This window comes from Musca domestica, unplaced genomic scaffold, assembly GCF_030504385.1.
Source record: "Musca domestica strain aabys unplaced genomic scaffold, Musca_domestica.polishedcontigs.V.1.1 201, whole genome shotgun sequence".
Lineage (NCBI taxonomy): Eukaryota > Metazoa > Arthropoda > Insecta > Diptera > Muscidae > Musca > Musca domestica.
This window is the reverse complement of record NW_026712252.1, coordinates 763,784-781,158: the sequence shown is the minus strand read 5'-3', so window position 1 is coordinate 781,158 and position 17,375 is coordinate 763,784. Positions and strand designations below refer to the sequence as shown.

Here is a 17,375-nt window from a genome sequence, read left to right as displayed (position 1 = left end):
GGATAAGGTCGTTAAAAATTCTTTAAGAAATCCACGTTTAGGGCTCTGGATGAGATTGTTAAAATTCTTTCAAAAATCCACGTTTAGGGCTCTGGATAAGGTCGTTAAGAGTTCTTTAAAAATCCTCGTTTGGGGCTTCGGATTAGGTCGTTAAAAATTCTTTAAAAAATCAACGTTTAGGGCTCTGAATAAGGTCGTTAAAAATTCTTTAAAAATTCACGATTGGAGCCATGGATAAGGTCCTTAAAAAATCCCCGTTTAGAGCCATGATTAAGCTCGTTAAAAATTCTTTTAAAAATCCACGTTTGGGGCTCTGGATAAGGTCGTTAAAAATTCTTTAAAAAATCCAAGTTTAGGGCTCTGGATAAGGTCGTTAAAAATTCTTTAAAAAAGATCCATGTTTAGGGCTCTGGATAAGGTAAGAATACTAGCTCTATTGGTTCACCCAAATCCAAATTGTATCAAATTTAGTACCATTTTGTACACATTTTCAAAACTACTACATCTCGATTCTAACACTTTTGGTTCTCCCAAAATTTATATTGTACTAAATTTAGTACCGTTTAGTACTCTTCGTATACATGAGTACACACTTCCAAAACTACCTCCTTATATCGACTCTACTCCTCAACTTTAATTCCCATTCCAAAGTTAATGTTTTTAGTTCTAACACATGACACGAAATGGTACCAAATGTAGTAAATTTTAGTACTTTTTGTACACTTATAGTGGGAACCCTCTACTTTCTAAAACTACCCAAATTTTTTAGTCCCAGAATGTAATATTAATCATTTTTCAAATATTTCGTGCACATGAGTAAAATTTTTTGAAAACTTCTACTATAGTCCAATCCTAGACTCCACCATTAATGTCAAAATTTCAAGGTACCAGCTCCATCCTTTCCTTCAAATTCAATTTGTACCAAATTTAGTACCGTTTAGTACTCTTCTAAAACTACCTCCTTCCATCGACTCTACTCCTCAACCTTGATTCCCATTCCAAAGTTCATGTTTTTAGCTCTAACCGTAATGGCAGTAGTACATTTTAGTACTTTTCGTACACTTATAGTGCGAATTTCCAAAAACCCTTTAGTACATCCATCCTGCACTCCATCAGTTACTCCCATTCCAAATTTAAGAGTTCTAGCTCTACTGCTTTCTCAAATACAAAGGGTACTTTATTTAGTATATTTTAATACTTTCCGTGCCGTTCTAGTACGAATTTCCAAAAACCCAGCCGTATCTGACCCCTTCGGACCAAAAGTGACCCTCATCCAAAATTTCAAGATTCATCTTCAACCGTTTCGTCTGGGCGTTGATGAATCTGACAACCTAAACGACGGACACTTTTTAGTAATTTTTGGAATATTTTTTTTCAAAATTATTAAAGAATCCACATCTCTTTTCTCTAAGTGTACACCCGTCTATCGTTCTATTTGGTTTTGCATAACTATAAATACAACGTTCTCAGCGAAAGACGAGTTTGTTTAATTTCATCCACAGCTAAGTGAATATAGCTTACGGCGAACTTTAGAATATCGACAAAGGCAGATTAAAATGTAAAGTGAATAAATAATACTATTAAATAAATATTCGACAAAAAATATGTGCAAATAAAATTTTAACAAACAAATATAAACAAAAAAAAAAAAACGTCTGGACTAAGTGGTAGAAACAAAATTTTTAAAGTCACCACTAAAGGGATTACCATCTACGTTTAATAATTTAAATATATAATAATATTTTAATAAAAAATCAACATAAACTATAAATAAATTATTTCAAATTAAACATAAATAAATATTAAATAAAACCATGCTTAAAAACAATTGAAATAAATAATAAAACATATAAAATAAATAATAAAATAAATTCGATGTTAGTTCTTCTCTCAATAACCTCTTTACGCTCTCACCTTTGGTTAAATGAAAAAATCTCTTATTTCTCAAAAGAGAGTCACCGTGCCTAGACAAATTTCTCCTTTTAAAGGTGTTTATTTGAGAAAGAGAAAAAGAGAATCATAACTTCATCAAACGGTTAAAATCTGATCAGATATATATGTTAATTTTTCTAGAGGTGTTTTGAATTTTAATGACGTATATTTATGACGTCGTAATATGTTTTGAAACAATGTTTACGTGTGGATCTTGTCACATAGAACTTTAATTACTATGCTTCCCTTTCTAGCCCGTCTAGGGGGTGTCTCTAACGAAAAAAATCTATAATTGATAATTTCTTATCGTTTGAAGAGCGGGTTTTTTCATTTTTTTTAAATAATCTAACAAAACATACTCTAGTGTCATTTCGCGTGTATATAAACAATGAAAACCATGCAAAGTAACTTTTTTATTAGTTTGATTTCAGACCGAGTACTTGTGTACGGAAAATAATTTGTCCATAAAAATGAGCTATTATAATGACGATGAATTAACGGCACCCGATTGGATAAACAAAGAATTTTTGGAAGAGGTTCTCGGTAATTATGAGGACAATGGACCGGTTGAGGTAATGTTCTGATTATTAATAAAAATTAACAAATAAAAAAAAATTAATAAAAATAAAATAAATATATTTCCAATATCATTTAGGTATTGAAATTTGACATGAGTCCCGCCAGCATGAAGGGCGATCATTATGCCAGTGCCATGTTCCGTTGCAAAGTCGAATATCGTTTCTTGGACAAGCAGCCCGCTGAAGTTAAAACTATATCTCTGATCATTAAAACTCTTCCCGTTGCCGAAGGCATGAAACGTGAAATGTTAATGGAGAGTAAAGTATTTGAAACTGAAATCGAAATGTATACCCAGGCATTGCCAAAGATTTCGAAAATTTTGGCACAATGCGGAGAGCCTACAACGTTATCGGCTGAGTAAGATATGCACATAAAAAAATTATTTTTTTATATCCTCAGCCACATGGTTACAGAGGCTACGGCCAAAACGTGCCTTATCGAAATAATGGTTTAAGACCCTAGTTCCATTTTGACGAAATCCATTTAAGGGCATTTGGAGGCGATCTATGGATGTCTGTCCGTCTCCATGCCGGCGAATGCTCACGATATCTCTCAAAGAGAGTATCCGATTTGATCCAAACTTGGTACAACGTATTATTATTATCAAACTTAGATCGAGTTCGGAGATGGGTCATAAAGGTCCGTTCCTTCTGATACCTCTCCCACAAAAGGTCAAAATATTCACAGAAAATAATTTAGCTCATAGAACAAGCAAAGATTACTCGATTTTCTGCAAACTTTGCAAGTCTTGGGTGCAAAAAGGGGCAATGTCGGTTCGCTCCATTAAGTATCAACCCCCCCCCCCCAAAAAAAAAAGGTCAAAGTTTTGAATATTTATAACTGATATAAAATGTGAAATAGGAGCCCAATTGTCTTCAAATTTCCCAAATCTCAATATTTCTACCAAAACAAGGTCTGGTGTGAAGATAATAGATATCGACTCTCTCCTTCTGGTACCACCCCCCACAAAGAGTTAGAATTTGGATATCCAAATGCTCATAAAACGCGGAACTAGCATCCGATTACTTTCAAACTCGGCACATGCCAATATTTCTATAAACACAAGATCTAGTGCGAAGATAGAATATATCGGTTCACTTCTTCTGGCACCTCCCCCCATAAAGGGGTCAACATTTGGAATATCCAAAAAGCTCATAAAGCGTGAAATGAGCACCCCCTTACTTTCAAACTCGGCACATGTCAATATTTCTATTAAAACAATATCAGGTGTGAAGATGGAATATATCGACCCACTTCTTCTGGTACCTCCCCCACAAAGGGGTCAAAATTTTGAAAAAACGAGATGCTCATAAAATGCGAAGTAAGCATCTGATTCTTCCTAAACTTCACACATTCAAATATTTCTATCAAAACAAGATCAGGTGTGAAGATGATAAATGTTGGACCACACCTTCTGGTACCTCCCCCACAAAGGGATCAAAATTTTGAATAACGCTGAAGCTCCTAAAACGCGAAATAAACATCCGTCTCTCTTCAAATTTCACGCATTCCAATATTTCTTCCGACACATGATCTGGTGTGAAGATGATAAATATCGGAACACTCCCTCTGGTACCTCCCCCACAAAGGGGTCAAAATTTTTGAATAATTTAACCTATATTAAAATTTGAACTAGGCATCCAATTCTCATGAAATTTCACAAATCCCAACATTTCTTCCGACACAAGATCTGGTGTGAATATAGTGGATATCGGACCACTCCTTCTGGTACCTCCCCCAGAAAGGGGTCAACATTTTGAATAACCCTGAGACTCATAAAATCCAAAAAAAGCATCCGATTCTCTTCAAATTTCACATATTTCAATATTTTTTCTAACAGAATATCTGGTGTGAAGATGATATATATCCACCTATTCCTTCTGGTACCACCCCCACAATAGGACACAATGTGTCCCACGCATATTTTAACATTTCCAAAAATTATCAGATATCTCATATATAGAGTGAAGGAAGTAGTTAATATAGTCAAAATTTAGCATGTTTTAATATTTATATCTGACTTAGGCCATATACGAACTGGCAATATTGGCCCACTGCTTCGGAAAATCCCCCCCCATAAAGGGCCTTCAGTTTAAATAATCATAAACAAGTCAAAGTATATTTCAATAAACGACCATTGGCTGAGGGTATACCTTTATCGGCAATACCGACTGCTACTTTTTAATTCGATTTATTTCCTTTTCTAGAATCATTTATTACTCCCTGAGCCCCAACAAGGTGATCATTTTCCAAGATCTTTGTGAACTAGGCTACGATACGGTTCGTGGTCGTTGTCTAACCGAAGATGAAGTGAAACAAGTCTACACCAAATTGGCCAAGTTGCATGCCGTATCCTACATGTTGGGCCATAGTGAAACACCCGATGTGGTCACCAAATACCAAGAAGGTTTCATGAGCTTGAGTATGCCTATGGTGAAAAGTCTGCTCGCAAATGGTCTTAAAAATTTCATCAATGTCCTGGAATCGCATGAGGAGCTTAAAATCTATGTGGACAAGGCCAAAGCAATGCAAAATGAAATTGAGCCGGCGTGCAAGGATCTCTTCAATGCCTATCGTCTGAATAAGGGTCAGGGTGATATTTTCGTTTTGAATCACGGCGATTTTCACATGAAGAATTTAATGTTCAAATTCGATGCTCACAATCAAATGGAGGATATGATAATGGTGGATTTTCAAATCAGTTGCTATGCTCCGTCGGTCATTGATTTGCTGTACTCCCAGTTTTTGATACTCGATGCGGAAATGCGTTTGAGACGCCATGAATTTATGCAGTATTATTTCAGTGAATTCTTGAGAATTCTCAAGAAAATCAATTACCAGGGAAAATTGCCCAAGTATTCGGATTTTCAAATTTCGTCATTGAAATACCGACATTTTGGTGGGAAATTTTCTAATTTTTGTAATTTTTAATTATTAATTATTTGTTTTTTTTCCCAGTAATTTATATGGTTGTGGTTATGCTGCCCATGGTCGTCGATTTCATGGGCAAAACTGTGGAGGAATTAAAGGACACCGACATCAATGAACTGCTTGAAAATCCCGACGTCAACGCCTTGAACTATAAACTACCCGTCTATGCCGAGGAACTGAAGAGATTTCTGCCTCAGCTTTTGAACGAAGGGTATATGGATTAGAAGTACTTTTTTTAGGAGTATAAGGCGATAAGTTTTAGAAACAAATTTTTATAAAAAAATTCATTCAAAAGTCTTTTATTTGCTCAATATTAAATTTTTGATGGAGAGAAATGTAAATCTCGAATTGAGAGAGAAATTCGGAAACTATTGAAAATATCAAAAAGTCTGTCTGTATAAAACAGTAGTGAAATAACTGACATACTGAGAATCAACGCCCAGACGAAAAAAGGCTGAAGCTAGAATCTTGAAATTTTGGTGGGTAGGCGTGGTTTTGGAAATTCGTACCAAATGGGTACGAAAAGTACTAAAATGTACTGAAAATATCATACTTTTTATTGGTCAAACGGAATGAGCTAGAATTATAAAATTTGCAATGGGAGTCAGTGATTTAGTGCAGAATAGCTGTACCAAATTATTTTTGTAAATTCCAACCTTAAGGTTACGAAAACTTCCAAAATGGTACAAAGCTTCGGAAATGGTAACATTTGGTATTATGTGATCGGTTAGAGCTAAAAACTTGAAATTTGGTATCAGAATCAAGGTTGGAAATTAAGGTTTGCTACATCCAGGTGGAATTGGAAATGTGTACTAAGTGTACAAAATGGTACTAAATTAGGAACAGTTTTGTTTAGGGGGAATGGATATAGCGGAAATTTTGAAATGAAATGGACAACCAATAGTCCTCTAGGTGGTATAATCAAGGTTTGAAAGTAATTTTGATATGTGATGGCGATTTTGGAGATGTATACTAAGTGAGCGAACTGTACTAAAGGGTACTAAATTTGGTACAGTTTTGTTTAGGGTGATCTGGTAAAGCAGAAATGTTGAAATTTTGTATTGCGCTCCCCGTTGGTGGTAGATTTGTGATAAAGAAGTGGTTTTGGAAATGTGTACTACAAGTGCACAAAAAGTATTAAATAGTACTATATTTGGTACAATTTGGTATAGGGTAAACAGATAGTGCTTGAATTCTGAAATTTGCTATTAGGGTCGCTATTTATGGGTAGCGCGGACATGTGGAGGTGGTTTCGGAAATGTGTACTGTAATTGTACGAAAAGTACTAAAGAGTACTAAATGTGACATTGTGTAAAAGGAAAGAGAGAAAATGTTGAATTTTGATATTTAGATTGCTGATGGTATCTGTTTTTGAGATTTGGTGGTGCTTTGGAAATGTGTACTTTATTGGTACGAAAAGTACTAAATGGCACAAAATTTGGTATTTGGGTGAAGGAATAGGGTAGGAAGCCTCAAAATTGATATTGTGGTCTCTGTTGGTATCTGGAACTTTGATATGAAACGATTTTGCAAATGAGTACTAAATTTATGCGAAAAGTACTAAATAGTACTAAATTTGGTATTGGTTGAAGAGATAGAGATAAAATTTGGAAATTTGATATTTAGAGTACTGATGGTATCTTGGATTGAGATATGAAAGGGGGTTTGAAAATGTGTCCTATATATTTGTACAAAAAGTACTAAATAGTACTAAATTTCGTATTGGGTGAAGAGTAGGACAGAAAGTCTCAAATTCGATATTGTGGTCTCAGTTAGTATCTGGAATTGAGATATGGACCGATTTTGCAAATGAGTACTAAATTTATACGAAAAGTACCAAATAGTACTAAAGTTCGGGCCCAAAGTCCCATCCCAAAATGAGGTTCCTCGTTTCATTTCCAGCGCACAATGGCCACCAAAATCTCCGGATACCAATCCGTTGGACTATTGTGTCTGGAGAATTTTGGAAAGCAAGGTTGGCACAAAAGACACCAAAGTGTCGATCACCTCAGCAAGTGCTTCGCCGGGGATGGGCCAAAATACCGCAGAGCAACATTCGGGCAGCGTATAATGGTTTCATTGGCCTTTTGAAGGCCATAATTCGTGCCAAAAGTGACCAATTCGAACAAATCTAAATTTTTTCCAAAATCTGATGCTATTTCCGACATTTTTTGCTTTCATTCAAAAAATAAAAAAAAAAAATTAAAAATGATGGCGTTTGTTACTAAATTTGGTATAGGGAGAAGGGATAGGACTGGAATCCTCAAATTTGATATTGAGGTCACTGCAGGTGTCTGCAGTTGAGATGTGGAGTTTGTTTTGGAAATGTGTGCTATATTGGGGTATTGGGTGAAGGAATGGAGCTGAGGTAACTGTTAGCGTTTAGGATTGAGATATACAAAAAGTACTAAATGCTACTAAATTTTTGTATTGAGTGAATGTATAGATCTTGAATTCCGAAATTCTATAGTGAGGTCTCTGATGGTATCTGCGTCCCATATGGCAATTATGCGTCCCATAAACCAGTAGGAAAAAACTTCATCCGAAATATACTTTTTTAATCGGGAAAAATTCATCCAAGATAGACTTTTCCATAGGAACAAGTTCATCCCCGTTCAGAGGAGATTTTTCCATAGGAAAAAAATCATCCCGGGAAGGATAGACTTTTTCCTATAGGAAAAAATTCATCAGGAGATGGAATTTTTTCCATAGGAAAAACAATCATCCCAGGGATGGACTTTTTTCCATGGGAAAAAAATCATCCCGGGGATGGACTTTTATCCATAGGAAAAAATCATCACGGGATGGACGGACATTTTTCAATAGGAAAAAAAAAATCATCCTGCGGATGGACTATTTTTCGGATGGACTTTTTTCATAACAAAATCTATTGAGAATGACCTTGCAAATTTTGACTCTATGATTTATTTGGGTCACTACAAATGATATTGGCCCGATAGTGGCTCGAATTAGAAGTCTATATTTGATATCTTATCAGAAAAATTGCTATCGGTTATAAACCTCTCGAAAAAAAAACAACTAATCAGTAGTAGTTGAAATTATCTGTTTCACAATTATTTTTTCAGTTTTGTTAAAACATCTGCTTAGAAAGCAATAACTATTGTTGATCTTTAAAATTAAAAAAAAAAAAAATAAATAAATTAAAACTACCACAAAAATGAGTTATTACAACGAAGATGAATTGGTTGCACCCAACTGGATAAACAAGGAATTTTTGGAAAAAGTTTTGAGGGAATACAATAATAATGAACAAGTTGAGGTAGGTTTGATAAATGAATTGCAATTTGAAGTTGGAATTGGAGTCTGATTTGAAAAAAACTCCTTTATATTCTAAAATTTGAACTAAGTCCAGCCAGCATGAAAGGTGACCACTATGCCAGTGTCATGTTTCGCTGTAAAGTGGAATATTGCCTAGGAGCGAATTCGATATCCGAAAAATCATTGATCATAAAAACCATGCCCAGTGTTGAGGGTATGAAACAAGACCTCTTAAAGGAATCGAAAGTTTTCGAAACCGAAATTGGCATTTACACAGAAGCATTGCCGAAAATTCCTATGGAAAAAACTCCATCCCCGGGGATGGAAATTTTTTCCTATGGAAAAAACTCCATCCCCGGGGATGGAAATTTTTTCCTATGGAAAAAACTCTATCCCCGGGGATGGAAATTTTTTCCTATGGAAAAAACTCCATCAACGGGGATGGAAAACTCCATCCCCGGGGATGGAAATTTTTCCTATGGAAAAAACTCCATCCCCGGGGATGGAAATTTTTCCTTTGGGAAAAACTCCAAAAAACGGAATTGTTTAAAATTTGGTGTTTGAAGTTCATAATGAATACTACAGCCTAAGACAGAAAATTGTCTGTGCAGGTCCACATGTTCGTATAGCCCCCATATAATTGTACCTCCCTATTTTGCGGTATTTTGGTGATTTAAACGACATTATTCGCCGGAATTGTTTCAAATTTTGTATTTAAAGTTCGTAATGGATACTGCAGCTTAAGACAGAAAATTGTCTGTGCAGGACCACGTCTTCATATAGCCCACCTATAACGGTACCTCCCATTATTCGGTAATTGGAAGCATTTAGCGACATTATTCACCGGAATGGTTTCAAATTTGGCATTTAAAGTTCATAGTGGATGCTACAGCCTATGACGGCAAATTGTCCGTGTAGGTCCACGTCTTCGTATAGCCTCCATATAACGATACCTCCCGATATTCGATATTTTGATGAATTTAGCGACATTTTTCACCGATTTTTTTCAAGTTTCGCGTTTGAATATTGTAATGGCTTATGACAAAAGTTGCCTATGCAGGTCCATGTCGTCGTATGGACCCTAATATAACGGCTACATTCGGTATTTTTAAGATTTTAACAGAATTTTTAACGGTTTTTTTTTTTTTTTGAAAATTGCCAAATGCGTTACAAATGGTGAAGGGTATTCAAAGTTCGGCCCGGACAAACTTATACCTTTTTTACTTGTTTTCTATGGGATGGACATTTTTAGGAGAGTTTTATTAATATTTTATATTTTGTACAGCTATCTATGTCCTCGTGGTTATATATCCCATGGTTGCTGGCTTTTGGGATAAACCTGTTGAGGAGTTGAAGGATACGAATACCGCTGAAATGATTGAAAACCCTGACATGCTTGCAACCACCTACAAGAGACCAGAATTTGTAGAGGAAATGCGTCAATTGTTGCCGATGCTATTGAATGAGGGATATCTAGACTAAGTTCTTTTTGTTAAATTCATGGAAAATTAAAAAAAAACATTTCAATTTTTTTTTCAAAGTTTTTTTTTTGTTGTCTTTAAAAAAGAAAAAAATAGATTTTAATAAATTTTTAAACTCCTTATCGGATAAGAAATATTTTTGAGCTTTTCATTGCCACCAAACTGTTTCACATTGAATTTCGCGTCAACCTCAAAATTGTGTTAAAGTCATTTTGCCCTTCAAAAAAATGAAGGCATGCATATGTCTGCCTTTGTGTTGGCCAAAATCTTGGCTGCAACAGCTGCCACAGAAAATCTGAACCGAAAAAAGGCCATGTCGTTTAATTTCATTTCATTTTGGTTTTGATGCTCGGCTGACAAATAACAATAACCCGAACAGAGTGCAGGCTGCACTATCTGCCTCAGTGGCTGGCTGGCTGAGTGACTGACAGGTGATGAAAGTTAAGAAGAAAAGAGCAAAAAAACACAGAATAAAAGATAAAAGCAAAAATCACCTTAACCTGCTGATTGGTTCAGGTGAATGTTGACACATTAAAGAAGAGGAAGAGGAAAGAAAGAAAAAAAACTCAGTTAAGAAAGTAAAACGACATAAAATGCAATTATGCTTTGTTGCTGTTGTTGTTTTTGGAGATTTGGTACAATAATAAAAGAAAATATGTTTATAGATTACCGAGACATATTTGGGTCATGGAAAACAGTAATTGGTTATGGCACCAGCAACAATAACAACGAAAAAAGTCCCTCCAAAAATAGACCTTAAGAGTTGCTGCAGTTGAAAGTTTGTCGCTTAAGTCTTTTGTTTTGTTACTCTCTGTGTGTGAGAGTGTGGGAGGCCAAAAGTGGAATGTATCCAAATAGGTTTTGATTGATTCACAATCAACTTCAGCCGCCCCCCACAATGAATATTTCATCATCATAATTTCATTTTTTTTCTTGAGATAAACTGATTCGCCGACTTTTACTTGCACTTTCAATATTTTGCAATTTCTTCCATCATCATCAGCAACATCGCCATCGTCGGAGGCAGCAGAAATTTACCATCGTCTCACAGGTTTGCATGGCTGTGCGTCTGCGCGAGGCTGGCATAATTTGTCAATGTATGTGTAAGTGTAAAAAACGTGATTCAAAGAATCATAACAGATATCAATAACGGGATGAGAAACAAGTCTTTTGCATTTTATCTGTGTATTTGTGGAGAAAGATGTTAAGGCAATACAGTCGTAGGCGATGCAATTAGAACGGTTGCAAGTATAAAATTGAATTTTTTCTTTGGCGTAAGGACTCCCTGGCTATTTAAAAATTGTGGATGTCTTAAAAAAAATTTTTTAAAAGGATTTTCAGTCCAAAACTCATTGGCATTGAAAGACATATTTTTTAAAAGGGTTAAATAATTGTCAATACTAAAAATAAGAATGAAAATAAAATATCTATTTTAATTAACTGTCAGAATAAAAAATTCAGTTCAATTTTGAAAAAAAAAAATCATAAAATAAAATAAACCGAGTTCAGTTTATTTCAAATCATAAGAAAAAATAAACCAATATTCAGTTCAATTTAAAAAAAAAAAAATATCATAAAATAAAATAAACCGAAACTAGTTCCTACTTTTTATACAGGGTGAGATGAAAAAACTGAAACCAAAATCAGACTGCTATCATTTCTAAGCCACTCGTCCGACAGCTATTAAAATTATTCCAGTGGCAGCCCATTATATTGTTTACAAACGTACAAAAGCATTTTGGTGAGAATTTTCTAGAAAAAAAGTTATTCGTAATGCAATTCAAGCGTGATAGTGTGATTTCTTTATATTTGGCCGGAAAACCACAAGTGGCTATCGTTAGAGCACTCCAGCATTTAAATGTAAATAAATCTTTTGTGTCTCGTACCACCGTGATACAGGTAGCGTAGCACGACGTCAAGGAAGTGGATGGAAGAAAAAGAGCAACATCTGCAAAAATGGTTCGAAAAGTAAAGAAGCGACTTGATCGAAACCCGCAGAGGCCGAAAAATAGCTCGTGTGCTGAACTCAGCGCCATATTCCATTCGGCAAATATTGAAAAATGAGCTCGGGGTAAAGCCATTGAAATTCAAAAAAAGTGCAAGAACCTATACCGCAACAGCAAGAAAATATACTCAAAAGAGCTAAAGAGTTGCTTTGCATGGCCAAAAGTGGTTAACTGGTTAACTGGTTCTCCGATGAGAAAACATTCGTTGTACAGCAGTTTGTAAACAAACAAAATGATCGTGTTTACTTGCCGAAGAGGTCAGGTCATCTGAAAATGTGCACCTTCAGTTGGCCACCAGAACTCAAGCGCCGGACATAGCAGCCGATGGTCGCTCTCCGTTTGTATTAATCGACCGTGGCATCAGAATAAATGCTGAATATTATCGCGAAAATATTCTCAAGGGTGTATTAAAGCTTTGGGCACGCAAACATTTTGTCTGCAGACCTTAAACATTTCAATAGGACTCAGCACGCACCACCCAAGAATGGTTACAAAATGAGGTTCCTCGCTTCATTTCCAGCGCACAATGGCCACCAAAATCTCCGGATACCAATCCGTTGGACTATTGTGCCTGGAGTATTTTGGAAAGCAAGGTTGGCACTAAAAAATACCAAAGTGTCGATCACTTCATGCAACCGCTTCGCGGGGAATGGGCTAAAATACTGCGGAGCAACATTAGGGCAGCGTGTGACGGTTTCATTGGCCGTTTGAAGGCCATAATTCGTGTCAAAGGTGACTAATTCGAACAAATCTAAACTTATTATATTTTTTATCTCACCTTGTATGGGAAACAAAACCACCTCCATATCTTAACCATAGACACTAACGGTAACACCAATGTCAAATTTGAGGACTCCAGCTTTTATATTTCGGGAATTCCTTCACTCAACAGCATATTTTTCTATATCTCATCCACAGACACTAACTGAGACCTCAACATCAAATTCTGGGATTCCAGCTCTATCCCTTCAGCCAATACCAATTTTAGTACCATTTGGTGCTTTTCGTACAGTACACATTTCAAAAATTAACTTCTTCTCTTAACTACAGACACCAACAAAACCACCTACATACATCAATTCCAGATACCAACGGAAACCTCAATATCAAATTTAGGGATTGCAACCCTATCCCTTCACCCAATACTAAATTTAGTACTATTTAATATATTTTGTACAATTATAGTACATATTTCCAAAATCACGCAAATAGAGAACATATTTCCAAAGCCACCTCCATATGTCAATTTCACATGCTAACAGAGAGTTCAATATCAAATTTCAGTATTTCAGCACAACACCTGTAGTACTTTTCGTACGAAGATAGGACATATGTTCAGACCACCGCCCAATTTCAAACGCAAATGCCATAAGTAATAAAAATATCAAATTTCAGAATTTTAGCTCCATCCCTTCACCCTGTACCATATAGTACTTTTCGTACAATTATAGTACACATTTGCAAAACCACTTCCACATGTCCAGCTTTACATGAAAAGCGTCCCTAATACCAAGTTTCAGATTTCAAGTACTTTTTGTTCCTCCAATACCAAATTGTACCAAATATAGTACTATTTAGTACTTTTCGTGCACTTGTGGTATACATTTCCACAAAACCACCTCTTTATCATAAGCCTAATACAAATTGTAAATCCAATACCAAATTTTAAAATTCCAGCCTCGGCCGTTCACCATAAACAAAAGTGCTCCAAATTTAGTACATTATGGTACAGTTCGCACACTAAGTACACATTTCTAAATACACCTTCATATATCAAACTTAATATCTAACCTTGATTCTCATATACCAACTTACAAGTTTTTAGCTCTATCCCTTTATATAATACGTAATCCTTAAATTCGAATTTCAAAAAGCCCTTTCATACACATCTGCTGCAGTGACTCTCACAATTCCAGCTCATTCCATTTTTGCAATGCAATGTATTTAATTTTAGTAAAAATTAATATTTTTTGTAACCTTTCAGTACAAATTTCCAAGAACCATTCCTAATCTAACGCCTACGAATCAAGACTGACCCTCGTGCAAAATTTCAAGACTCTAGCTTCAGCCTTTTCTTCTGGGTGTTGATTTTCAGTCAGTCAGTTGTCTCTCTCCCTTTTTACTCTTTTACATCTATCAAAGTTATTCAAGAACAAGATCTCTCTCCAGTCTAATTTCTCTAAGTTATTTTAAATCATTAATAAGGGAATGTTAAAACTTTATACCTTTTTTATGAATATGCTTTATAAATATTCTCGGAGAACATTCATGGTAAAAAAAAACTATTGAAATTAATAGTTTAATGTAAAGAAAAATCGAATTGTGGTTTTCTCTTAAATGCTCTCTTTTTAGACAGTGGCACCAGTGGATTCTCATATACACCAATGATATACATAGATATTGGGAGCTCTTTATATTATTTCTATATTTCTATTATTTGTATATATTTTCTTCATATTTTGCTTTGCAGCTTCGAGAAATAATCATTCCAAAAATCCCATTCCGCTGATTTCACCTCACTGCCCTGGCACTGTAACAACTCCAAATATTTGCATACTTGTTGGTCAGACAGCTTTCGATCTCATTTGTTTGGTGTTGCATACAACCTGATGAACAAGCGGACACACACAGACACATACAAATCTCCCCCTTTATATATTTGTTCATACCGGTCAAGCAGATATACTACCAGTTACGCCAGCCATAAATTGAGATTTTGCCTCCGATTTTTTTGCAACATTTGCTGCTGTTGCAGGCTCTGATGGTGATGATGAAGGCAACAAGTATTGCAGCAAGTTGGACAACAGTGGCAATCACGCTGCACCACCATAAGGATACTGAGCAACAACTACATTGATTAACTTTCGATTTTTTTTTCTCCGTTCATATTTATTTGCCATAAGTATCGGCTTTAACACCAGCAAGGAACCAGATTTGCCGGCAAGATGGTGTGAAGTAAGCCGAGGTGGTTTGACATTATTTAGCATCGTCTTTGGTGTGAAATGCGATTTTTATTGAAGGTAAGAATAAAATATTGGGTTTGAAAAAAAATCACTCTAAAGGAGTACTCAATCCTCTTTAAGACAACAAATTTAAATGAAGAACTCAGAGTATTTTTGTAAAATAAAAATCTTCTAAGAGGATCTTTTCATAAAATAACAATTAAAAAAACTGTAAGTTCGGCCGGGCAGATCTTTGAATACCCTCCACCATTTGGAACGAATTTGGCAATTTTCAAAAACATAAAACCCTCTAAAAATTCTGTTAACCGAATGTAGTCGTTATATTAGGGTCTTTATTACGACGTGGACCTGCACTTGTGTCATAAGCCATTAGAATATTCAAATGCGAAACATAAAAAAAATCGGTGAATAATTTAGCTAAAATCATCAAAATACCGATTATCGGGAGGTACCGCTATATGGGGACTATACCAAACTGTGGACTGCATAGACAATTTTTTACATAGGCTGTGGTATCCATTACAAACTTCAAATACCAAATTTGAAACAATTCCGTTGAATAATGTCGCTAGAATCATCAAAATACCGAATACCGAGAGGTATCGTTATATGGGGGCTACACGAAGACGTGGACCTGCACAAACAATTTTCTGTCTTAGGCTGAAGTATCCATTACAAACTTCAAATACCAAATTTTTAACAATTCCGGTTAAGAATATCGGAATGTACCGTTAAATGGGGGCTATACGAAGACATGAATCTGAACAGACAATTTTCTGTCTCAGGCTGTAGTATCCATTACGATCTTCAAATACCAAATTTGAAACAATTCCGGTGAATAATGTCTCTAAAATCATGAAAATACCGAACATCGTGAGGTAACGTTATATGGGGGTTATGCGAAGGCGTGGACCTACACGGACAATTTTCTCTCACAGGCTGTAGTATCCACTATGAACTTCAAATACCAAATTTGAAACAATTCCGGTGAATAATGTCCCTAAAATCATCAAAATACCGAATATCGGAAGGTACCGTTATATGGGTGCTATACGAAGACGTGAACCTGCACAGTCAAGTTTTTGTCACAGGCTGCAGTATCCATTACAAACTTCAAATTGTAAATTTGAAATAATTCCGGTGAATAATGTCGCTAAAATCATCAAAATACCGAATATAGGGAGGTACAATTATATGGGGGCTATACCGAAACGTGGACCTACATTACCATTTTCAATACCAAAAGTCCTGCAGACATAATATACATTTAGGTAAAATTTTATCAACCTTTTTCATTTCGTTCGGAAGCTAGAGTGATTTCCACAGATTGACATAGAATTTTATGCTGATCCAGAATATACAGGGTGAGATAAAAAACTGCAACAAAGTCAAACGCCATAATTTGTTACATTTTTCTTTTAAATTTTATTGAATTAAAGAAAAAAAAATCGGAAATAGCATCAAATTTTAGAATAAGTTTAGATTCGTTCGAATTGGTCACCTTTGGCACGAATTATGGCCTTCAAAGGGCCAATGAAACCGTCACACGTTGCTCTGCGGTATTTTGGCCCATCCCGGCGAAGTGCTTGCTTGAGGTGATCGACACTTTGGTATTTTTTAGTGCCAACCTTTCTTTCCAAAATACTCCAGACACAATAGTTCAACGCGGGAAATGAAGAGAGGAACCTCATTTTTTAACCATTCATGAGTGGCGTGTGTTGAGTGCGATGGTGCTGAGTCCTGTTGGAATGTCCAAGGTCTGCGGATAAAATCTTTGCCTGCCCAAGGCTTCAATAACCCTCCAGAATATTTTCGCGATAATATTTGGCATTTATTCTGACACCATGATTGATTAATGCGAGCGGAGAGCAACTACCGGCTGTTATGGCGGCCCACACCATCGCCATGGCTGGCCGGCGCTTGAGTTCTTGTGGCCAACCGAAGGTGCACATTTTCAGCTGACCTCTTTGACAAGTAAACACGATCATTTTGTTTGTTTACAAACTGCTCGACAACGAATGTTTCCTTATCGGAATATACCACATTCGGCAATTCACCACTTTGGGCCCAGCGAGGCACCTGCTTAGCTCTTTAGAGTCTATTATCTTTCTGTTGGAATTTCAATGTCTTTACCCCGAGCTCATTTTTCAATATTTGCCGAATGGAATATTGCGATATGCTCAGCTCACGAGCCATTTTTTGGC

The 17,375-nt window shown here is 35.8% G+C and overlaps 1 protein-coding gene across 1 annotated transcript; it reads left to right on the top strand.

Moving 5' to 3' along the window:
- Positions 1–1,509: 1,509 nt before the first annotated feature.
- On the top strand, positions 1,510–5,704 carry LOC101893919 (uncharacterized). Its single transcript, XM_059122597.1, has 5 exons — positions 1,510–1,558; positions 2,353–2,504; positions 2,588–2,868; positions 4,719–5,410; positions 5,470–5,704. Exons 2-5 carry the CDS (start codon positions 2,403–2,405, stop codon positions 5,664–5,666), a joined length of 1,272 nt encoding a protein of 423 aa, XP_058978580.1. The 5' UTR covers positions 1,510–1,558; positions 2,353–2,402; the 3' UTR covers positions 5,667–5,704.
- Positions 5,705–17,375: the final 11,671 nt, after the last annotated feature.